This window comes from Brassica napus, chromosome C9 (assembly GCF_020379485.1).
Source record: "Brassica napus cultivar Da-Ae chromosome C9, Da-Ae, whole genome shotgun sequence".
Classification (NCBI taxonomy): domain Eukaryota; kingdom Viridiplantae; phylum Streptophyta; class Magnoliopsida; order Brassicales; family Brassicaceae; genus Brassica; species Brassica napus.
The window spans coordinates 64,074,109-64,095,677 of record NC_063452.1 but is presented as its reverse complement, the minus strand read 5'-3'; the positions used below and the strand labels follow the sequence as shown (position 1 = coordinate 64,095,677).

The following is a 21,569-nucleotide window of genomic DNA, read 5'->3' as shown; positions in this document are numbered from 1 at the left end:
ATATAATTTGCGCTTAATTATTATTAGATTAATAAAGTGTCGTTTTCAAGGGATTAACGAAAAAATGGTTATGAAGAAAAATCAAGGTCAACGATTTTTGTTTTTATAAAGACTTTTCTTTGGGCAAACGAAAGAGTGGGAGACTCGCAGTGCGTTCAACACGTTTTCTTACTTCATCTCCGCATGTTCTAAAGAAAAGTAACAACATTTCAAAGGAAAAAATACCTAACATTTAAAGGGTAATCAATCCGTTAGATTATACGGTAAACATCATTCCATCACCTCATGTAGAACAGTTTACACAAAAACATGGTCCACTCTTTGTCTGTGACATAAGTGGATTAGTAGAGCCTGCAACTAAAACTCTGTACCAAGCAAAGAATGCTGAGAATCCCCCCCACTTGAGTTACCTACTAGTCGAAAAGACAATCCCCGTGCCAATAATCAACTAGAAAATCCACCATTTCCTGCAAATAAGAATACAAACCAAGTTTAGTATACTACCAGTGGATTAACAACAGATGAATGAAACCAAATTAAGAAGAAAAAGAAAATGTGTGTGGAGAAACTGACAGCTAGAGGAATGGGCTTGTGAAAGGGAGTGTGGTTGTTTAGAAGCATCTCTTCATAAGTGGCGTTGAAGCTACAAAAACAAGATTTCAAGAGTGTTGTTACTTAATATATACATGAAAATAAACATGAAGCGTTGCAGGTTTCGTATGTACCTTATAACAGGTTCCATAGGTAACTCAGAAGTCCTTTTAGACGAATCTCCAACCCAGTTCTTTCTCATCTCTTGCCATGCAATCTCAGCTGCAAGAAAAAAAACAAAAAGGGAACCACAGGTTTAAGTAAGATCCATGTGTGTTTACAGTTACACATTCTTCTAAAGAAAGTGAGCCAAGGCTATGAGAACTTAAGCCTTAATTGGGAATGGTACTGTTAATGCTTACCATGGTTCACAAAGTTCTTCTCAAGCGATGTCTCTTTATCATTGCTCGAAACATTGGCAGAATCATAAGCGTCTTCCATCGTCAAACTGAATGCAAAAACAAGATCACATTGTAAAGGGCTACTGAAGAGTATACATATATAATGCCACATCATCATAACACCTTTCTCTCATATTCTTAACAGCAAGAATTGATTCTCACAAGTCACAATCAGAGGCTAGGCAATGCATATATATAATCTACCCAAATATCAGTAGGTGATGATATCCTATAAACTGATCTCTACCTAAATCACGAAAAAGACAAGATCTTTCGCGGGAGATTTGAGAACAAAGAAGAAGATGAAACTTGTTTTAAGGGTTTTGACAACGGAGAAGGAGGATATAGAGATGCTTCGATTCAAATTAACAGCACTCGTGAAATCAAAAACGAGGACAATCGAGAGAAAGAGATGATGACCTTTGGTTTTAATTGGGAGCTTCGATGAACGGAGAATCGACGACGGCTTGAGAAAAACCTCGCCGACCACAGCTTGTCTGAAACAGAATCTAATGTAATTTGTTTTATTTTTTATTTTATTTTTTCTTTTAGAACATTTAATAAAAATATTAATAGTAATAACTAGTAAAAAGCAAGACCGACCTTAGCTCAGTTGGTAGAGCGGAAGACTGTAGTAGTTGCTGTGATCTTTAGGTCGCTGGTTCGATTCCGGCAGGTCGGATATTTTTTTATTATTATTATCAAAACAAATCCGCTATGTGATTTAGAGGGTTTCAAACAGTGAAAAATAAATTTGTTTTGCGGTGAGCGTGGATCGAACACGCGACCTTCAGATCTTCAGTCTGACGCTCTCCCAACTGAGCTATCCCAGCTTGTTGGCATTTACAATGTACAGTTTAATATAAACTAGATTAATCGTATCAACTATAATGTTGGTCTGTAAAGGTGAATTTTATTGAGTTGCTGTAGGAAAATAAATATTAGGAATCTTATGAGCTTGGAACATGGCTTTACTGCAAAGAAACATTAAGCAATGGCCCTTTTGGGTATTGTCTGTTTACTGCCCGTCAAAGCTACGTTTATTTCTTCGCGGCGTCAAAACCTTCTGGCTAAGTCAGAGACTTTGCTTTTATTTTGTAGTATTTTCTTTTAATTTTCACAAGTCCACATCTCATTTTCATCTCTCATCATTACAACTTCCGGCGAAAATTCCCAATTCCTGAGGCAAGAGCCCTAATTTCAATATGGTAAGAGCTGTTCAATTTGGTTGTTTGCTGGATCTTTGTATGTAAATCATGCTGTTTATATTTCGGATTGATTGAATCTATGAAGCTCCACACAGGTTTGTATAATGTGTTTGGTGCCGCTGTTCCTCGTCCCGCTCATCAATCTACTCCCCCGGATCATCGATTTCTTAATGGTAATTGGATCTTGCTTTGTTTGTAATCTTCGAAAGTTTAATTTTTTAATTGGCCGGAAGGATGATCAGATTCATGGGTATTATTAAAAAATTAATTTTGGATATTAAATTGAGGAAGAAGAGAGAGAGGCATGAAGTTAATTTGTTTTTTTTTTTTAATTTGCTTGAGTTGGGCAAAGATGCTAGCAATGTTTAAAACTTAGTGTGGCATATTCATACCAATTTTGATTTTGTAGACACTAGACAGACTGTGTAGGTGGATGTTTTAGTGGATCTTACAGTGTTAGATGTCTTGGTCTGTTGATTTTCTGGGGGGGGTATTGTCTTATAGGCCAAAGTGTATGGATGGCTCGGATGGGAGTACAGGAAGCCAGCGAGAGTTCCTCCATCTTGTCCTTTCAAGCCGAATGACAACAAAGTAAGCGTAGAGATTTACTCACTTCGTTTGGTCAATGAAAGTTTGGATGCTTCTGTTTATGTTTTACATTATATTTCAACTCAACGATATGCCATGATCCGTTAGCTTCCATGAACTTTATTATAATTTTAATGGTTGGTTTGCGTTTGAATCTTTGTATAACATTTTGTTATTACAGGTGACTGCTGAAGCTGGAAGTGAAGGTAGAGAAGAAACAATAGCTAAACCGGTCGTTGCGGGGGAGAGTGGCGGGGTTAAGCAGGATTGAAGGCTTGAGTCCTCCTTTTCAAATAAAAAGCTTTTGATATTATGTGGATAAGAGAAGAACCTTGTGGAAGAAATTTACACAAAATCATGTTTCTCTTTGTTATAACAGCCCCTTCGTTTTCTTCAATGGTTATTATTATCACACAAAAATGTAGAGAATATATTATAATTTGAAAATATTTGTTTATCTCCACTACTCTGTTTATTTGATTTCATTATCACAAAATCTAGTGATAACCGCTTGTCACTATATAAAGTTCTTTTAATACACGTGTGAGCCAAAGATGAAACTGATAGCCATTGTTCGGAAACTCGCTAGGCGTAACGCGTGCGGCTGATCAGCGCCTAGCGAGTTATCGAAAAATCGGAAATAAATCGGGAATTACTCGGGGATTTTTAATAGGGTTTTAATTTTCAATAATACATATACATTACTTTTGTGGATTCCAAATATTATTATAGTTTAGGTTAATGGGCTGCGTTACTCCATTTGGACCTGCCAAAACATGATTTGACTAAAAAATGGTAATATTTTATAATTTTTATTTATTTTGTTTTGTAAAATACGAAAAAGATGCAGATGTCGTCATTTTCTTTCCTTCTGCAACCAAACCTTCGAATCCATGGTTCCCAGTTTATTCTTTATTTTGTTTTCACTTGCTTTTCTTGATTTGTATACTACAATTACTTGAGATCTACAAATACTAACAATTTTTCAGAAATCTTTTAGGTTCCAAAAACAACATTACGCAGCCGCCTAACATTATACCACGTTCTCGGCGGTTAAAATACGGGCTACAGTAGAATGCATCCGAATTGGCCAAACTCGCCACGGTGACTACCCGCTTCACGATTTTGCGGACGATTACTCGGCAACTCGCCCGCTTTTTAGAACAAAGCTGATAGCAATCCACAACAACATTATAACCACTAACCAGCAACAAAAGTACACAATAGAAACACCACTAACCGGTGAAAACTTCAAACCAGAGAACCTTTGATGAACAAAAGTACACAGTAGCAGTGAAAACTTCAAACCAGAGACCTTTAATGAATGAAAAAATTACACTAAATAACGATTTTGGTCTTTGCAAATACACAAAAAGACACATTTTGCTGGCCACATACTTTTTATGTGTTATTTCTCCATAATACCCTCTACCTCAGTTCTTGTCACACTTATTCTTCGTTACATAAACGAGTTAGACATTAGATGAAATATTATTAATTTAAAAAAAAAAATCTCAAACACAGAAATTACTTTCCCAGTTTGTCTCCATTAATCCCTAATCCTAATCCGCCTAAAACTCCATTCTATCTCGTTCTAATCTCATGTATTTAGAGCGAGTCATCGTTGACGCTTCCTGTTGTCCAGACATATACACACACATATTAATACCATGTTGGATTATTATTAGTTGATCAAATGAGTATCCACGTTACACACACATATTAATACCATGTTGGATTATTATTAGTTGATCAAAAAAAATTTTTGGGTGTAATATTAGTTGATCAAATTATTAGGAGAATCGGTGATATATTCATAAGAATCAGTATCCTCGTTACACACACATATTAATACCATGTTGGATTATTTTTTGTTGATCAAATTATTAGGAGAATCGGTGATATATTCATAAGAATGAGTTTTGAGGTAAGATATGATTTTTTTTAAAGAAAGTATAACGATAGATTTGTTATAAGATAAACTTTGAAATGATACTCCACCCTTTTACCAACTCAAGCACTATGATCATCTACTCATCAAGCACTATGATCACCCACTCATTTACCAAATCAAGCACCATCTTTGATATTTTATGCATTGTTGTTCACTATAAATATCATCACTCATCTCACTCTTTTGTACACCAAAAAACAAGAACAAGAGTTTATAAGAAAAGAACCATTACATCTTCTTCTTCTTACTTATAATAAACTCTCTCACTCATAGTAGTGTTATTTGCTTCCTACGGGTATTAAATTCTACTCTTATTTAAATTTCTCGATACTATAAATTATAAGTTATTTCATAACACGTTATCAGCACGATCACTCTGCGATTCGGTAAAATTTATTTGTATCATTTATACCCTGTTATAATGGTCGGTATACCGCCTCTACTATTATTTATATCATGTTATAATGGCCGGAATACCGCCTATATTATTTACTAGTAATTTAATTTATTTATTGGTCGGCCGAGCCGCCTTATATCCTGTTTATTATTTATTGGTCGGCCGAGCCGCCTTATATCCTGTTTATTATTTATTGGTCGGCCGAGCCGCCTTATATCTTGTTTATTATTTATTGGTCGGCTGAGCCGCCTTATATTCTGTTTATTATTAATTGGTCGGCCGAGCCGCCGTATAATTTATTTATTATTCTGCATTGATCGGCTGAGCCGTCGCATGATTTGTTGTCATATAACATAAATATTTCATTGTCATAATTTTTTACTTTTATGAAATTTTATAGATTTGATTGACCGTTTAATACGATATTTTCAGACTAGTTTTTGGTGCACTCGATTTAACCCAACGGTCACAAAGAAAATTTTTCAAAAATTTCCTCTTTCTCCAACGGTCATGAACAGTAATTTTCATCTATAAATACAACTCATTTTCACTTCATTTCATCATCCAAAACATTTCATCTTCTCTCAAAAATTTCAAATCGCTCTCCTCCGATTTTTCAAGAAAGATGATTCGCGCACTTTTGTTTTTATGTGCCATTTTTATTTGTGTTTCTATTTATGGTTTATTCGATGGAGAATTTACTCCAAGTGAATTTAAGATGATTATCGGTTTAATTTTATTTACATCGCTTCTCCTTGTAATTGCTTGTATGGTTAATGTAAACGGTTTTTAAATTATGAAGTTCTAATAAAATTACTATTTTGTGTTTTAGAAATACAAATGGCAAACATCGAGAAACTCCAGTTCCCGGCTCTAAAAGTAACCGGCGAAAACTATGTCAGATGGGTCACAAATGTGAAACCTTATCTTGTAATAAAAAAGATATCCGAAGCTATAAAAGTCGGTAACAAATCGCCACCCGAGCATATAGCCGAGGCGATAATCTTCCTGAAGAAGCACTTAGATGAGAATCTAACTCACGACTATGGAGACGTTGAGGACCCAGCTGTACTATGGCAAGCCTTGAAAGACAGATTCGATAATCAAAAGGAAATCAATCTCCCTCACGCTCTTGAAGAGTGGAAAACCCTGAGGTTTCAGGATTTCCAAAGGGTTAGAGATTACAATTCCACTATCTTAAGGATAGTTGCACAATTAAAATATTGTGGTAACCCTGTCACCGAAGCAGAAATGCTTGACAAGACATACAATACCTTCCACAAAGAACACAACGTCTTATCCCGAATTTACAGAAAATGTGGGTACACCAAATTTTCTGAATTGATGGTAACACTCATGTTGGCTGAAAAGAACGATGAGTTACTAATCAAAAACCATAATTCCCGACCTACGGGAGCCAAGGCATTTCCCGAAGTGAATGCTACGGCGGTAGAATATTCGGGAAGGAGAAACCATACCAACCGAGGTCGTGGTCGGCGTTTCAACAACAAACGTGGAAAGCCTTACTATCCTAAAAGTATTAGATCTAACAAATGGGTTAGATCTGAACAACCTCATAAAGGCAAAGAAACCGAAGAGGATACCACAAAGAAAAGTGAGACTGTATGTTACAGATGTGGATGTAAAGGACATTGGTCCCGTACCTGTCGTACTCCCCCACATTTGTGCAAGTTATATCAAGAATCCATAAAAGGAAAGGCTAAAGAGGTGAACCTCACGGAAAACGTTGAAGGGACCTCATACCTTGAATCCTCTGATTTCGCAAATGAGCTGGACTAGAATACTCTTGAAGAGTACGAAAATGTTTCTAATAAGACTGCTGAATAGTCCTCATTTGTAATGTATAATAATTATGTTTTCAAAGAATAATGTTGTTTTAACAACAATATATGTATAATTATTGTGTGTTTTCTTTATATAATCAATGAATAAATTTCACGTTTCACTTTTATTTAATGTTTATGATAATTTCAGAAATGGATCAAAATACTAATGGAGCAAAATCCAAGAAACGGATTCGTGAAATATGCATACCAGATAGTGGAACAACGCACACTATTCTGAGACAAAAGAGATATTTCTCTGATATAAAACCGACAAGAATTGTCGTCAATACAATATCAGGTCCTGCAGACGTGATTGAAGGAACTGGTAAAGCAAACTTTACTTTGCCGAATGGAACAAAATTTTCCATAAATAATGCTTTATATTCTCCGAGTTCTAAAAGGAATTTGTTGAGTTTTAAAGACATATATCTTCACGGATATGATACTCAGTCTGCAACTGAGGATGGAAAGAAATACATGTATGTAATTTCTGAAAAATGTGGCAGAAAACACATATTGGAAAAGTTTCCAGAACTTCCTTCGGGATTACATCATACTTATATCGATGAGATCGAATCAAATCTTGTAGTAAAACGGAACCCAGAAGAGTTCACGTTATGGCATGATCGCCTTGGCCATCCAGGCACTACAATGATGCGTAGAATCATAGAGAGCTCACATGGTCATTCACTGAAAATCCAGGAGATTTCTCAAGGGAATAAAATGACATGTGTTGCATGTTCTCTAGGAAAATTGATCGTAAGGCCATCGCCAACCAAAATCGATAAAGAATCACCAAAGTTCCTTGAAAGAATTCAAGGTGATATATGTGGACCGATACATCCACCATGTGGACCATTCCACTATTTTATGGTATTAATTGACGCATCCAGTAGATGGTCACACGTTTGTCTATTATCATCTCGAAATGTGGCATTTGCGAGATTTCTAACTCAGATAATCAAACTGCGAGCACAGTTTCCTGATTATACTATTAAAAGAGTTAGACTAGACAACGCTGGTGAATTCACATCCCAAGCATTCAATGACTATTGTATGGTAATGGGAATTGAAGTTGAACATTCGGTTGCTCATGTTCATACGCAAAATGGTTTGGCTGAATCTTTAATTAAGCGTCTGCAATTGATTGCAAGACCATTGATCATGAGATCAAAACTTCCAACCTCTGTATGGGGACATGCCATTTTGCATGCAGAAGCACTCATTCGGATCAGACCGAGTGCATACCATAAGTATTCCCCACTTCAGTTAGCGTTTGGTCGAGAACCAAACATTTCCCACTTTAGAATCTTTGGTTGTGCGGTATATGTGCCTGTAGCACCACCACAACGAACAAAGATGGGACCACAAAGAAGGTTGGGAATATATGTTGGTTGTGATTCTCCATCAATTATAAGATACCTAGAACCACAGACTGGTGACGTCTTTACAGCACGTTTTGCTGATTGTCATTTTGACGAAAATGTATTCCCAGTTCTAGGGGGAGAAAACAAAAATGTTGGAAGTGATATAAAATGGAGTGTACCATCATTGTTATATCTTGATCCTCCTACTAAAGAGTCAGAACTAGAAGTTCGACGAATTATGCATTTACAGAGTATAGCTAACCAGCTACCTGATGCATTTGCAGATACCAAGACGGTAACTAAATCTCATATACCAGCTGCAAATGCTCCTGCTCGTATCAAAATGCCAAATGAACAAGAAAAGGAGGATGACACACGAGAGCCAAAAACACGCCTGAAGCGTGGTAGACCTGCTGGTTCTAAGGATAAGAATCCTAGGAAACAGAAGAAAGCTGAAATATATGATGCACCCAAAATAGCAGAAAATATTTTGGAAGAAATAAATGATAAGGACTCTGATGAATCAGAGCATCATGAATCGAAAGATAATCATGAGATTTCTATTAATTACATCCATAATAAAAGGATATGGAATAGAAATGAACAAAATGATCTTGATGATGCTTTCTCATATATCGTGTCAGGTGAGGTAAATGAAGATACCGATGATCCAGAACCGAAATCCATATATGAATGTCAAAAGAGACATGATTGGAATAAATGGAAAGAAGCAATACAAATCGAACTTGATTCGCTTAACAAACGAAAAGTGTTTGGATCTATTGTACTCACACCTGAAGATGTGAGACCAGTTGGGTACAGATGGATTTTCGTTCGAAAACGAAATGAGAAAAATGAGATTACAAGGTATAAAGCTCGCCTTGTAGCCCAAGGATTTTCTCAAAGACCTGGTATTGATTATGAGGAAACATATTCTCCTGTAATGGATGCGATCACATTTAGATTCCTGATGAGTCTAGCCGCTGATAAAAATCTTGAGATGCGTCTCATGGATGTTGTTACAGCTTATCTATACGGATCATTAGATACTGATATCTACATGAAAATCCCTGATGGATTTAAAATGCCTGATGGATTTAAAATGCCAGAAGCATTAAGTTCCAAACCTAAAGAGTTATGTGCAATAAAATTGCAAAGATCATTATATGGGTTAAAACAATCTGGACGTATGTGGTACAATCGTCTCAGTGAACATTTAACAAAAGAAGGATATGTGAATGATCCTATATGCCCATGTGTTTTCATCAAGAAAAAAACATCCGGATTTGTGATAATCGCGGTATATGTTGATGATCTAAATATTATTGGAACTCAAAAAGAAATACAAAAGGCATCAGACTATCTCAAAGGAGAATTTGAGATGAAAGATCTTGGACAGACACAGTATTGTCTTGGCCTACAAATAGAACATTCACAAAATGGTATATTTGTGCATCAATCCACATACACTAAAAGAGTGTTGAAACGATTTAACATGGATAAATCAACTCCTCTTAGCACCCCGATGGTCGTTAGATCACTTAACATTGAAAGTGATCCATTTCGACCACCTGAGGAAAAAGAAGAGATACTTGGTCCGGAAGTACCATATCTAAGTGCAATTGGAGCGTTGATGTACCTTGCAAATTGTACACGGCCTGATATATCATTCGCTGTTAATCTTCTAGCAAGATTTAGCTCATCTCCAACACGAAGACATTGGAATGGAATTAAACATGTCTTTCGTTACTTACAAGGGACTATTGATTTAGGCTTATTTTACCCTAAAGATTCAAATGGTCAAATGGTTGGTTTTGCAGATGCAGGATATCTTTCAGATCCACACAAAGCCCGATCGCAAACAGGATATGTTTTTACGATCGGAGGCACTGCTATATCTTGGCGTTCTCAGAAACAAACGCTTGTGGCTACCTCTTCAAATCATGCTGAGATCATCGCACTCCATGAAGCAAGTAAAGAATGTGTATGGCTAAGATCAATAAGCCAACACATTTGTTCAAGTAGTGGGATTGACAAAAGTACGGGGCCAACTATTCTATATGAAGACAATGCAGCATGTGTTGCTCAAACGAAGGAAGGATATATCAAAAGTGATAGAACAAAACATATACATCCAAAGTTCTTCTCATACACCCAAGAGCTCGAGAAGAAGAAAGAGATTGAAGTAAGATATGTCCGATCATGCGACAATGCAGCCGACCTCTTCACAAAAGCACTTCCTACTTCGGTATTCATAAAACATGTCCATAACATTGGAATGCGTCATCAGAAGGATCTATGACTGCTCAATCGAGGGGGAGCATACGTAGTTGTACTCTTTTTACCTAACTATGGTTTTTCCCATTGGGTTTTCCTAGAAAGGTTTTTAACGAGGCAACAAAGACGTTAAGCGAGAGCGGAGAGTGACACCGGTCCCCAAGGGGAGTGTTACGAAACTTAATTTAATACAAGATGGATGATCAAGGGGGAGTGTTATAAGATAAACTTTGAAATGATCCTCCACCCCTTTACCAACTCAAGCACTATGATCATCTACTCATCAAGCACTATGATCACCCACTCATTTACCAAATCAAGCACCATCTTTGATATTTTATGCATTGTTGTTCACTATAAATACCATCACTCATCTCACTCTTTTGTACACCAAAAAACAAGAACAAGAGTTTATAAGAAAAGAACCATTACATCTTCTTCTTCTTACTTATAATAAACTTTCTCACTCATAGTAGTGTTATTTGCTTCATACGGGTATTAAATTCTACTCTTATTTAAATTTCTCAATACTATAAATTATAAGTTATTTCATAACAAGATTGATATAATTTGACCTTATTGCATTTTCTTATGGCCACTGAACCACTCCGATCACCTAATTCAACCTTACATTTATTCGGCCTAACACAATTTTTAACCAAAAAAAAAAGAAGTTTAAACTCAAAGGCCCAACTTCTACTAGTTTTCACTTTTTTTTGAACATCAGAATAACTTCATTAATTAAAACACAAGTTTGTGGCCAGGCCCAAACTAGTTTTCACTTCTTACTCCTTTAAGATGAACAGAACTGATATCCTGGAAACATGTAATAATGTGTATAAACGACTTTTTAACATAAAGTTGTGTAATCGTCCACAATAATTACAGTTTAGTTTGTATTTTCTTTTACGGTTTCGATATCTTCAACGAATAAAGGTCAATTAAACATGTAATAATGTGTATAAACGGCTCGGGGGGAGCGCGGCTCGGGGGGAGCGCGGCTCGGGGGGAGCGCGGCTCGGGGGAGCGCGGCTCGGGGCGCGTGGGGGAGCGCGGCTCGGGGGAGCGCGGCTTGGGGGAGCGCTCTCAGGGGAGCGCGGCTCGGGGGAGCGCGGCTCGGGGGCTCGGGGGGCGGAGCGCAAATCGGGGGGAGCGCGGCTCAGGGGGGAGCTCGGGGCTCAGCTCAGGCGGCAGCTCAGGCAGCAGCTCGGGCGGCAGCGGCAGCTCGGCGGCTCGGGCGGCGGCTCGGGCGCGGCTCGGGTGGCGGAGCGCGGTTCGTGTGGTAGCGCAGCTCGGGAGGGGAGTGCGCTCTGGAGCTAAACGCGCGCTGCAGCTAGTCTCTCCACCTCTCTAAGTTATTAAAACATTTTCTTCCTTTTTTATAACTTCGGCCGAATGATTTTTTAACGCTGATTTATTATTATTATATTTATGATATTACACATAGATGATTCGACAACCAACAATACTATCTGGCTAACTGCATTATATGAGCCATCTTATGAAGATTCTGACCGGATTTACTTGCATCATGTTGAAGATTCTTTGTAAGCCTTTCTTCCGTAATCTGTATAATTGTTTAATAAATCGCTTTCTCTGAGAATTGAAACCTTGAATTCCCATAGTATGCAAATTGCATAGCTTGGGATTCGAACCCCAGATCTAGATGTAGAATCCTTTAAAATTTAACGATTAGGCTACGGTGAATTCACAAAAACTGATATATATACTCCGGTCATTTTTGTAGTGCTTATTCCTATTATTTGATTTGGAAAATTTACATTTTATAATAGAGAAAGTAAAAACTAACATATATTTTACCAACAGCCAGGAGCTACAATAGGCTTCAGGACCGGAGCTAGGGTTTGTAGGGTTTGTACACTAGTCAATGGAACTTCGTATCGGGAGAAAGTACCGGCTCGGACGTAAAATCGGAAGCGGCTCGTTCGGAGAGATATACCTTGGAATCAATACACAAACCAACGAAGAGGTCGCTATAAAGCTCGAAAAGCGTAAAATCTCCTCCTCCACAGTTGTCACACGAGTCCAAAATATACGGCATTCTACACCTACAAGCGGAGGATCCGGCGGATGATTCCAAACATGAGATGGTACGGTGTCGAAATGGACCAGTACAATGTTCTAGTGGTGGATTTGTTCGGTCCGAGCCTCGAACATCTTTTTAGTCACTGCGACAAGAGATTCACTTTAAAAACAGTTTTCATGCTAGCCGATCAAATGATTGTTGGGCCTAATTATTTAGCCTAGTGGCTCAAATAATATATGGCAAAATGTGAAAACAAATGGGCATATGGGTTCTTATAAAAAGCCTTGTTGGCTTTAATGAAATGAAGTTAACAACATCCCACATTGGTTGTGAGAGTTGATTTTGAGGAGTATATATATGTCTTCATGACATGAGAGGTTAAACAGCTCAGAGGAAGAGAGAGCTCCCCACGCGCGCGCGCCCGCCGCCGTCCGGCCGGCTCGGCTCGGCTCGGCTCGGTCTTGGTCTAAGAATATTCTTTTTGGACCAAGTTAAGCTCAACGTTTTGCCATTTAATTCCCGAAAAACGACATGCATTTTATTTTAAACAACATCTAGTTCGTTTAAAAAACAACACGCTGTCTCTCTTCTTGACGATAAGTTTAAACGAGAAAAGATCTTGCGGAGGAAGTTTCGTAACGCCTCGCCTCCGAGATCCTCGCGAGATTTCCGCCAACGTGCGCACGTGCGGCATTAGTTACGGAAAATGGCTCGTCTTCTCTTCTTTAAAAACTCGTCTCCTCCTTCATTTTTCTTTAAGTTTTTACGCAACAAAAAATCACCAGATCCCTCAACGTAAGTCTAGAGAGTGTTTCGTAGAGTTTATAGTTCGATAGGGCGATCACGAGTGAGGCGTGATTCGTCTGCCATGGTTGTATCCTGGGACTATATATTCGTACAGTCCCGTCTCACTAACGGAGCGAATATTTTGAGTTAAGGAAAGAGATCATATCTCGACTCCATGTCTCTTTGCGAATACGATTTCTTATCGTTCTTGTATTCGTTTTTTACATTCGTTTATTTCCTTAACATCGTTTTTTATTCTATCGTTTATGTCAGTCCGGTTTTCCGGCTTCTACAATGATAAACCGTCTCGAGTTCGTACACTCCAAGTCGTATCTTCACCGCGATTTAAAGCCTAGGCGTGCTGATCAAGTCTACATCATAGACTTTGGGTTAGCTAAGAAGTATAGAGACGGCTCGACGCATAGACATATACCGTATAGGGAGAATAGAAGTTTTATTGGGACTCCGAGTTATGTGAGCGTGAACACTCACTTAGGGATCGAGCAAAGTCGGAGAGATGATATGGAGTCGCTTGGTTATGTCTTTATGTACTTCCTTAGAGGAAGTCTCCCGTAAGGGACTCAAACGCGAAAAGATTTTGGTAAAGAAGGGTTCTACTTCCGTCGAAGAGTTGTGCAGTGGTTATCCGACAGAGTTTGCATCTTACTGTGGTCATTGCCGCTCGCTTAGGTTTGATGATAAGCCGGATTATGCGTACTTGAAGAGACTATTCCGCGAGCTTTTTATTCGTCAGGGTTTTGAGTTTGATTATGTGTTTGACTGGACGGGATCATCATCATCGAGACGACTTGTGTGGGGGGGGGGCTCAAGTAGTCGTGAACTACCATTCAGTGGTGTGATCAATAGTATTGATGTTCTGCGGATCAATGAAGGCGGAACCTAAAGGAAAAGTCTTCTCAGAGTGATTCATACACGAAGCTTTTAAGACAAAACGGGTACGTAATTCACTTACGTTGCTTGTCTCAATCTTTTTGAGGGTTTTCAAGGTTGGAGGCTAACGTTGTCTATGGTTCTATAGATTAAACGAAAAGGAATATGTTACAGCTGAAAAAAGAGAAAAAGATCATAACATTATATTATAAACATCTACGCAATGATGTGGTCATGGAGTATTAACACTATTATCCCATGACTCTCTTGGAATGCTGTGGTGGTTATTCACATCAGTGTCGACTTCTTCTCCGGCTATCTTCGCGGCCATTAGGGTGGTCTAATAGTCGTAGCCACAATCAGTACCATAAGCAGTATAAGAGCGATAAAGACTTGGTCATCTTCATTCTTCATGGCTTTAATTTATTTACTTTCTAAAAAATCTCTTGTTTGAGTCATATCCAATACTTTATGAGTCGGGCACTGTAAATAGAAGGATTTATTGATCTGTGACATACTGACATTATAGTTGATTACCACATGAAATAGTTATCCAAAAATGGCATTGCCTAGTGCGCATTATACTTTCGTTTTCTTATTTATCAATGTCAAATCATTCGGGTGGTGATGTCCACATTAGTTAGTTAAAATCATTTTATCCATTAATCACGATGCACCACGTTCACCAGACATGATTGATGAAATTAAGATATAATGGTTTTTTTCTAATGGAGCTTATCAAGATATTTTTGAAGATATTTGGCAATATCTTTTTTGACAAATATTTGGCAATGTCGTTTTGTAATTTTCGCAGTATTAATTAATTAGTGCTAACAGGCACTACCAATACTATTGATGTCATAAGAGAGTGAGATGTATAGAAAATGGTAACGTCTCTCTCGCTTGCATGATTTTATTTGTGTTTCTGTCACTCTCATGTACGATAACTTCTTCACAAATCACGAGAGCAAATCATACGAAATGTATTTTTATATAAGGTAATCATGTTTCGTTTACTAATCACATTTGTATGTCGTCAAAAAAAAATCACATTTGTATGTAAGCATTTACTTACACATGATAATATTTTTAATTTTGTTGCGACTTGTGAGCTATTTCTAGTCGTAATTTACTTATGTTTTGATTAGATGATCTCTCTCTCTTTCTACCCTAACCTCTAGATGATTCTTGCAACGACTCCATAACGGTTTGTGAAAAGTCTTTCGCAAAAGTTTTATATTTTTTAAAAATTGATTTTTTTGTTAAGATGATGAATGATCGATGATTAATTGATTATGCTGATGATCAAAAGAGTATATGCCTTGCTTGGGGTGAGTAGTGAAGCTATAGCTAGCTAGTTGGCAAGTAATGGCTACTTCTTTTGGTGGCCAAGCAATTCTCTAAACAATTCCTTTCTTTTTATGTCTCTCACACACACAATCCCCGACGTCAAGACTTAAATGTGATTATAAAATTGTGATACTACCTCTACAATACACTCAAAAATATTCTTATTAGTAATCTATTATATATTATCAATGAATAATAGAGCTGTGGACAACTAATTGTGTGGAGTTGGATGAGTAAAAGTTGGATATCAATCCATCTCTAATGAACTCATCATTTTTAGATTAATTTTGAAATGTTTAGACTTTGTCATAAATTTTTTTCTAGTATTCAGTCACCAATTAACCGCTAACAATATCGGTATAAATCACTCCTCCCCGTTAAAGTTAACTTTATAACTTCGAAGTTAGAATAGTTTTTTATGCAAAAAAACTAATAATTTCAAAGACTAATTTGTTAACACTTTGGTTAAAAAATTAGTGAATGATGAATTTTCCCCCCAAATTTATAGATAGTTGCCACCAAGTTATTGATATACTACAAGATCTCATAGGACAATATAACTAATTGAAATTAAAAACTAAGATAAAGAGGTTACTTCATCACATGTTAATAATGGGTTGATCAATTAATTGAGTGACAACAAAACAATATTACCTTAGAAAGAGGCCCAAACATAGGAAGAGCGATATTATAGGTTGATTGGTTGAAGTTATGGCTTTATGAGTTTTGCTCTAAGATTTAGAACTTTGGTTTTGGCTTAAAGAAAAATTAGATTTTGACCCGCGCTTTCAAAGCGCGGGTTTATTTTTGTTTTTTTTTTTAATTGACAAATATTTAGTAAATGTCACATTTTCATATATTTGTGTTTTATTTTATAAAAGACTTAAAAATTTTATTTTTATTTATCGTATTTCATTTTAAATGACTATTTATGTTAAAAAAAATTAAACTTTATTTTTTTAATGAATTAAGTTGGTATAACTCTGATAAATTAATTTTATTATGGGGTTAATATTTTAATTAAAAAATTATATACTTTTAATAAAGATTTATACTTTTCAATAAAAAAATTCAATTATTTTTATGAATGCTTAAATTATATTAAGAAAAGAAAAAAATAATAATTAAGAATAGATGAAAAAAAATTATTTGAACTTGGACTCAATGGTCCAAAGAAAAAAAAAAGGTGAGAATTGAATCTGATTTTTTAATAGGCCCAAATGGCCCAAGAGAGATTTGATTTGGGCTGGATCCAAAAATAATGACCCAATATAGATTTGTTATTAATATTACTTAATTGCCCTTAATGAAACATGCAATGTTAGTGAAGGAAACATGCCCCTAAGGTAATTATGACAATAGGATCCTGCTTTAATAGTATAGATTTGCTATATAAGTTTTCCTAAAAACTAAATGAAAAAACTCTTCAAAAAACTTATTTCTAGAACCTACTTCTTTTTATATCACTGTCGCTATAGATTCAAGTTTAAGAATTAAAACATTGTTTCAAAAAAGGCTGTAAAATGTAAGTGGGTATCAGTTTCTACAACTTCCCCCAATCAACGCCTATGTAACTCGTTTTAACATATATCATTATAATTTAATAACTATGATCATGATTCTTAATTGTGTGTATAATTGTGGGTTGGCTCAACTGCTCGGTCTCAAAATTCGATAACCTTTTACTTTCTAATTAATTAACTTAATTAATTAATGAGTTAGTTAAGTTCAATGTACAATATATTCACAATAATTAGTAGAATTACGATACATGTATTATATGTGGAATTGTGTTTCAAAGTTAAAGGCTTATATGCATTTTAGTGGGATATATATCACATTTGGATTCAAAGCTTAGATATAATTACCCTACAGATCACATAGAGTTTGCGGAAGCTGACGACATTGTGGTACATGTGATCAACGTTGCGTGACCGTGAGATGAATCTATTTCTCTGATGAATTGTTTGGATATGCACATTTGGGGATTTGGTTATATTTTGTTCAAGCGAAGACACACGATCTCTCAGAACCAAAGATGTTCTTTTAAATCATGCTTATGTCATTACTTCAAGTATAATTTATTCAAAAAAAGCTTAAATGTAATTTATTTTGGTATGTTGATGGAATTGAGTTGATGTACTGTTGTTGCTATATGTTGTGTGTTGAATGTTGTATTTGTGGACAAACCACTAAAGATGGAGTATAAATTATAAAACATAAATGTTTCAAAAAATTGTACAAGCATACTTAGAATGCATAACAAATGAAGCAACAAAATGTCTTGATATATATAGAAAACTAATACAATTTATTTTTTCTTTCCTAATTTTTTTTTTTTGAACACTTTTAACACTTTTTGAAATTTGTCCACTCAAATTATTATAGAACACTAAACAAGAAAAAAAGGTCTAATAAACTATACATGCAAATGTATAAGTAAACCATGCTTGTGTCACTACTTCAAGTAGATTTAATTTATTCATCAAAAAAATTATGCATCCAAATGTTTGTTATTAGCTAGTAGTACCCAATATATTATAATTATAAGGATAAAATGGAGAAGTTTTCATAAGTGTTAACAAATACCAACTGAATTCAAAATTGTTCCATAAGACAAGCATAACAAACTTAACCAAATAAAGAGAAAATTAATTTAAATAATAGAAAAACAAGAGGAGAGAAACAAGTGGTTGTTCCAGGCTTGCAAACCAAAACTTCCAGAAAGGAATCCTACACCAAAAGTTATTTGGGGGGGGGGGGGGGGGGTGCTTCTTTTCTCATCCTTTCTCTTACCCTTCATTACATATATACTTTCTCTACAATAGTAATCTGTATATAAACAAATATAATCACAAACTTACATATAAACAAAGCCCACCAAACACTCTTTGATACTTCTCTCCTTAAATACATCTCTCTTGTGTGCTTGAAACAGCCAGATAAAAAAAGGGACGATCATGACAAGTGTTCATGAGGAGACTCGTCTAGTACTCCTCGTCAAAGGCAAACGCACCAAACGTCAGCGATCTGCGTCTCCTCATATGAACGCAGAAGCAGTGTCTGGCGTTTGCAGCGAGGAACCATCACTGGAGGCAAGAGAAGAAGGAGCTGGTGAAGTCGAGTTCCAGGGAGCTACGGAGGAAGACCAAGACATGGCGAACTGTCTGATGTTATTGTCACAAGGACACAAAGCAAATGGCAGTGGAGATCATTCGTCGACGCACAAAATTGATTTCTTGTGCAAGAAGAAACCAGTAGCTTCTCTAGGTTTAGGGCTAGAGGGTGTTTACCAGTGCCAAACGTGTGACAAAAGCTTCCACTCGTTTCAAGCGCTAGGAGGGCACAGAGCTAGCCATAAGAAGCCCAAACTCGGAGAAAACGTTCTCAAATGCCACGAGAAGAAATCTTCATCAGCGTCTGCGGTTGAAACGGCCAAAGGAAGCTTTCTTTCTCTGCAAGTAACTAGCAGTGATGGTAGCAAGAAACCGGAAAAAACACATGAATGTTCGATCTGCAAGGCCGAGTTTTCATCAGGACAAGCCTTAGGTGGTCATATGAGGAGACATAGAGGTTTAATAGTAAACGCAAACGCTACTTCAAGTCATCATCAAGAATCTATACGGCCAAAGAACTTTCTGGAGTTGGATCTGAATCTTCCAGCGCCAGAAGATGAATCCAAGTTCGTGTTTGCGTCCAAAGATCAGATTATTCTCTTCACGACCGCGTCCAATTCTTTAATTGATTGTCATCATTGATCAAGTAGTTCTTGTAATAACTCTTTAACCTTGATATGTTATCTAAATATTGATTCATGTAATTTGACATTGATTGAATTTAACTTCAAATTATTTTATTCTTTACTCATTGCTTGATAATTAGCACATTTCTAACGATCATCGAAATATAAAAGTATATAATATATTAATATATGTAATACTTGACTTTGGGAGAATGATTAAAGATGCTGATGAGGTTTGTTACTTGAAGAGTGGAAGAAGCATGTGACGATGACTTTCATATAAAGTCACTTCGCTTGCGTATAGTGACGCATGACCTTCTTTTTTCAGGCTGTCCCAACAGCAAAGAGTTAACCTTTGAACTTATGAAAAATCAAACTGTTGTAATGTGTATATAATAAACTTGCTTAACAGTTTATTTGAAGAAACATTTGATAGGGGTTTATTCACACTATTATATGATTTTATTACAAATCTCATTCCAGAAAGCAAAAGATGAACAACATGAATCTCACACATTTACAGAGACACTAATCATTATATTACACACAAGAGAGGCAACCTCAGAGAGAAGAATCAGTTTGAGTTTGTAATACACAAAAGAACCATTCGGGTTTTTTGTATGAACATAGATTGGTCTCATTAGCTGCAACATCCAGCTTGAGAAGTAGTCTGGTGTTCTGTTTTCTGCTTCAAGATGTTTCTCTTGACAGCACTTGATCCTTCTTCCAAAAGACTAGGTACCTCCATTATCTGTCTCATTCACAAAACATTCATGTGTAACTTGTTATATATAAACCCCTTCTCTTTTTAAATCTAAACCTGTTTATGATCTTTTACCTTCAAAGCCAGCTCTTCGAAACACTGCTCTACGTTTTGTCGAGTTCTAGCACTACACTCAAGAAACATGCACTTGAGTTCTTTCGCTAGAGCGATCCCTTCTTCTCTGCTTACTCCTCTCTCAGATTCCTGTAACCAATCATACACATTTCATCAAGACAACCAAACCGAGAGAGAACAAGGGGTTGTGTAGTTTGTGGTTGCTAACTCACTCTATCAACTTTGTTGCCAACGAGCATCCTAACGCAATCTTGGTTAGTGGAATAAAGCTCAATCTCCTTGCCCCACACATCTACTAAGTTTGTAAATGTCTCTCTTCTCGTCACATCATACACTGACATTCACCAAGAAACAACTAAAACAGATTACAAACATGGAGATAGATCTCTTTAGACTAATGTAACTGATTGATATGAATGATGGACATTACCGAGTATGATTCCTTGGGCGCCTCTGTAGTAAGAGCTCGTCAGTGTTCTAAACCGTTCCTGTCCAGCTACAAGAACAAAAACCAAGAATGTTATATAAGAACCATTAGTTTCCATAAATAAACTTTTAAGGAAAGAATCTCCCACCTGTGTCCCAGATTGTGAGTTTCAGTCTTTTGCCTCCTACTGTCAACTGTTTGATCTTGAAATCAACACCTAATTAAGGTAATAATTAGGTTAATATCAACAAATTATAAACAAGTAGGGTTCAGACACAACACAATTAACATACACCAAACCAAACTAAGAGACCAACCAAGAACTCATTCTTCAGACAGATTATTAGGATCATCAAACAGAGAAGAATCAACACAAAGCAGATAAATGATTATTTAAAAATTCAAGCTCCTTCATATAATGGAAACTAACTACTGTTTGATCAAACAACACATAAAGGTAACACATTTTCTCGGTTGAGAATCAAAGAGAGACAAAGACAAAAACTAGTTACCAATTGTCGGAGCGAGATCTTCAACGGAGGTGGAAATGAAGCTGACAAGCAAACTGCTTTTACCAACACCAGAATCTCCGATCAACAATATCTTAAACGACAGATCGTATCCGCTTTGCCCTGAAGACGACCCCATTCTTCTCTAAAAGAACAAACTTTCAATCACAAAACCCCACTTAGATACTTGCTCGATCTGTAAGAAACCTTACGAGGGGAAAGAAAGAACAAGGTAGGAGAAGAAACCCACGAGAAGATCAAATCAAATCCAACTTATTCAACAACTTAATAAAAAGGCGATTTTTTAAGAGAAATTCTTGGGTTCAGCCCCTAGATTGAACCTCTAGGT

At 36.5% G+C, this 21,569-nt stretch overlaps 3 protein-coding genes, 1 long non-coding RNA gene, 2 other non-coding genes and 1 pseudogene across 6 annotated transcripts; 4 read left to right on the top strand and 3 right to left on the bottom strand.

The window, feature by feature from the left end:
• Positions 1-150: 150 nt before the first annotated feature.
• Positions 151-1,543, bottom strand: BNACNNG02800D. Its single transcript, XM_013865987.3, has 5 exons — positions 1,413-1,543; positions 954-1,039; positions 726-813; positions 574-643; positions 151-467 (listed from the first exon to the last, which is right to left on the bottom strand). The coding sequence occupies exons 2-5, from the start codon at positions 1,030-1,032 to the stop codon at positions 414-416; spliced, it is 291 nt and encodes a 96-aa protein (XP_013721441.1). The 5' UTR covers positions 1,033-1,039; positions 1,413-1,543; the 3' UTR covers positions 151-413.
• A 47-nt stretch (positions 1,544-1,590) lies between these two features.
• TRNAY-GUA lies at positions 1,591-1,674 on the top strand. The gene is given in 2 exon segments: positions 1,591-1,627; positions 1,639-1,674. It is a non-coding gene; the product is annotated as a tRNA-Tyr (tRNA).
• A 78-nt stretch (positions 1,675-1,752) lies between these two features.
• TRNAF-GAA lies at positions 1,753-1,825 on the bottom strand. Its single transcript has one exon. It is a non-coding gene; the product is annotated as a tRNA-Phe (tRNA).
• Positions 1,826-2,025: 200 nt separating this feature from the next.
• On the top strand, positions 2,026-3,251 carry LOC125592859. The gene is made up of 4 exons (XR_007328546.1): positions 2,026-2,200; positions 2,296-2,373; positions 2,705-2,791; positions 2,970-3,251. It is a non-coding gene; the product is annotated as an uncharacterized LOC125592859 (long non-coding RNA).
• A 10,329-nt stretch (positions 3,252-13,580) lies between these two features.
• Positions 13,581-14,520, top strand: LOC106414879 (annotated as a pseudogene).
• A 3,981-nt stretch (positions 14,521-18,501) lies between these two features.
• Positions 18,502-19,567, top strand: LOC106425279 (zinc finger protein ZAT5-like). Its single transcript, XM_013866013.3, has one exon. The coding sequence runs from the start codon at positions 18,665-18,667 to the stop codon at positions 19,460-19,462; it is 798 nt and encodes a 265-aa protein (XP_013721467.2). The 5' UTR covers positions 18,502-18,664; the 3' UTR covers positions 19,463-19,567.
• Positions 19,568-19,842: 275 nt separating this feature from the next.
• LOC106425288 (ras-related protein RABC2a) lies at positions 19,843-21,569 on the bottom strand. The gene is made up of 6 exons (XM_013866022.3): positions 21,224-21,569; positions 20,860-20,928; positions 20,715-20,780; positions 20,497-20,618; positions 20,285-20,413; positions 19,843-20,197 (listed from the first exon to the last, which is right to left on the bottom strand). Exons 1-6 carry the CDS (start codon positions 21,357-21,359, stop codon positions 20,087-20,089), a joined length of 633 nt encoding a protein of 210 aa, XP_013721476.1. The 5' UTR covers positions 21,360-21,569; the 3' UTR covers positions 19,843-20,086.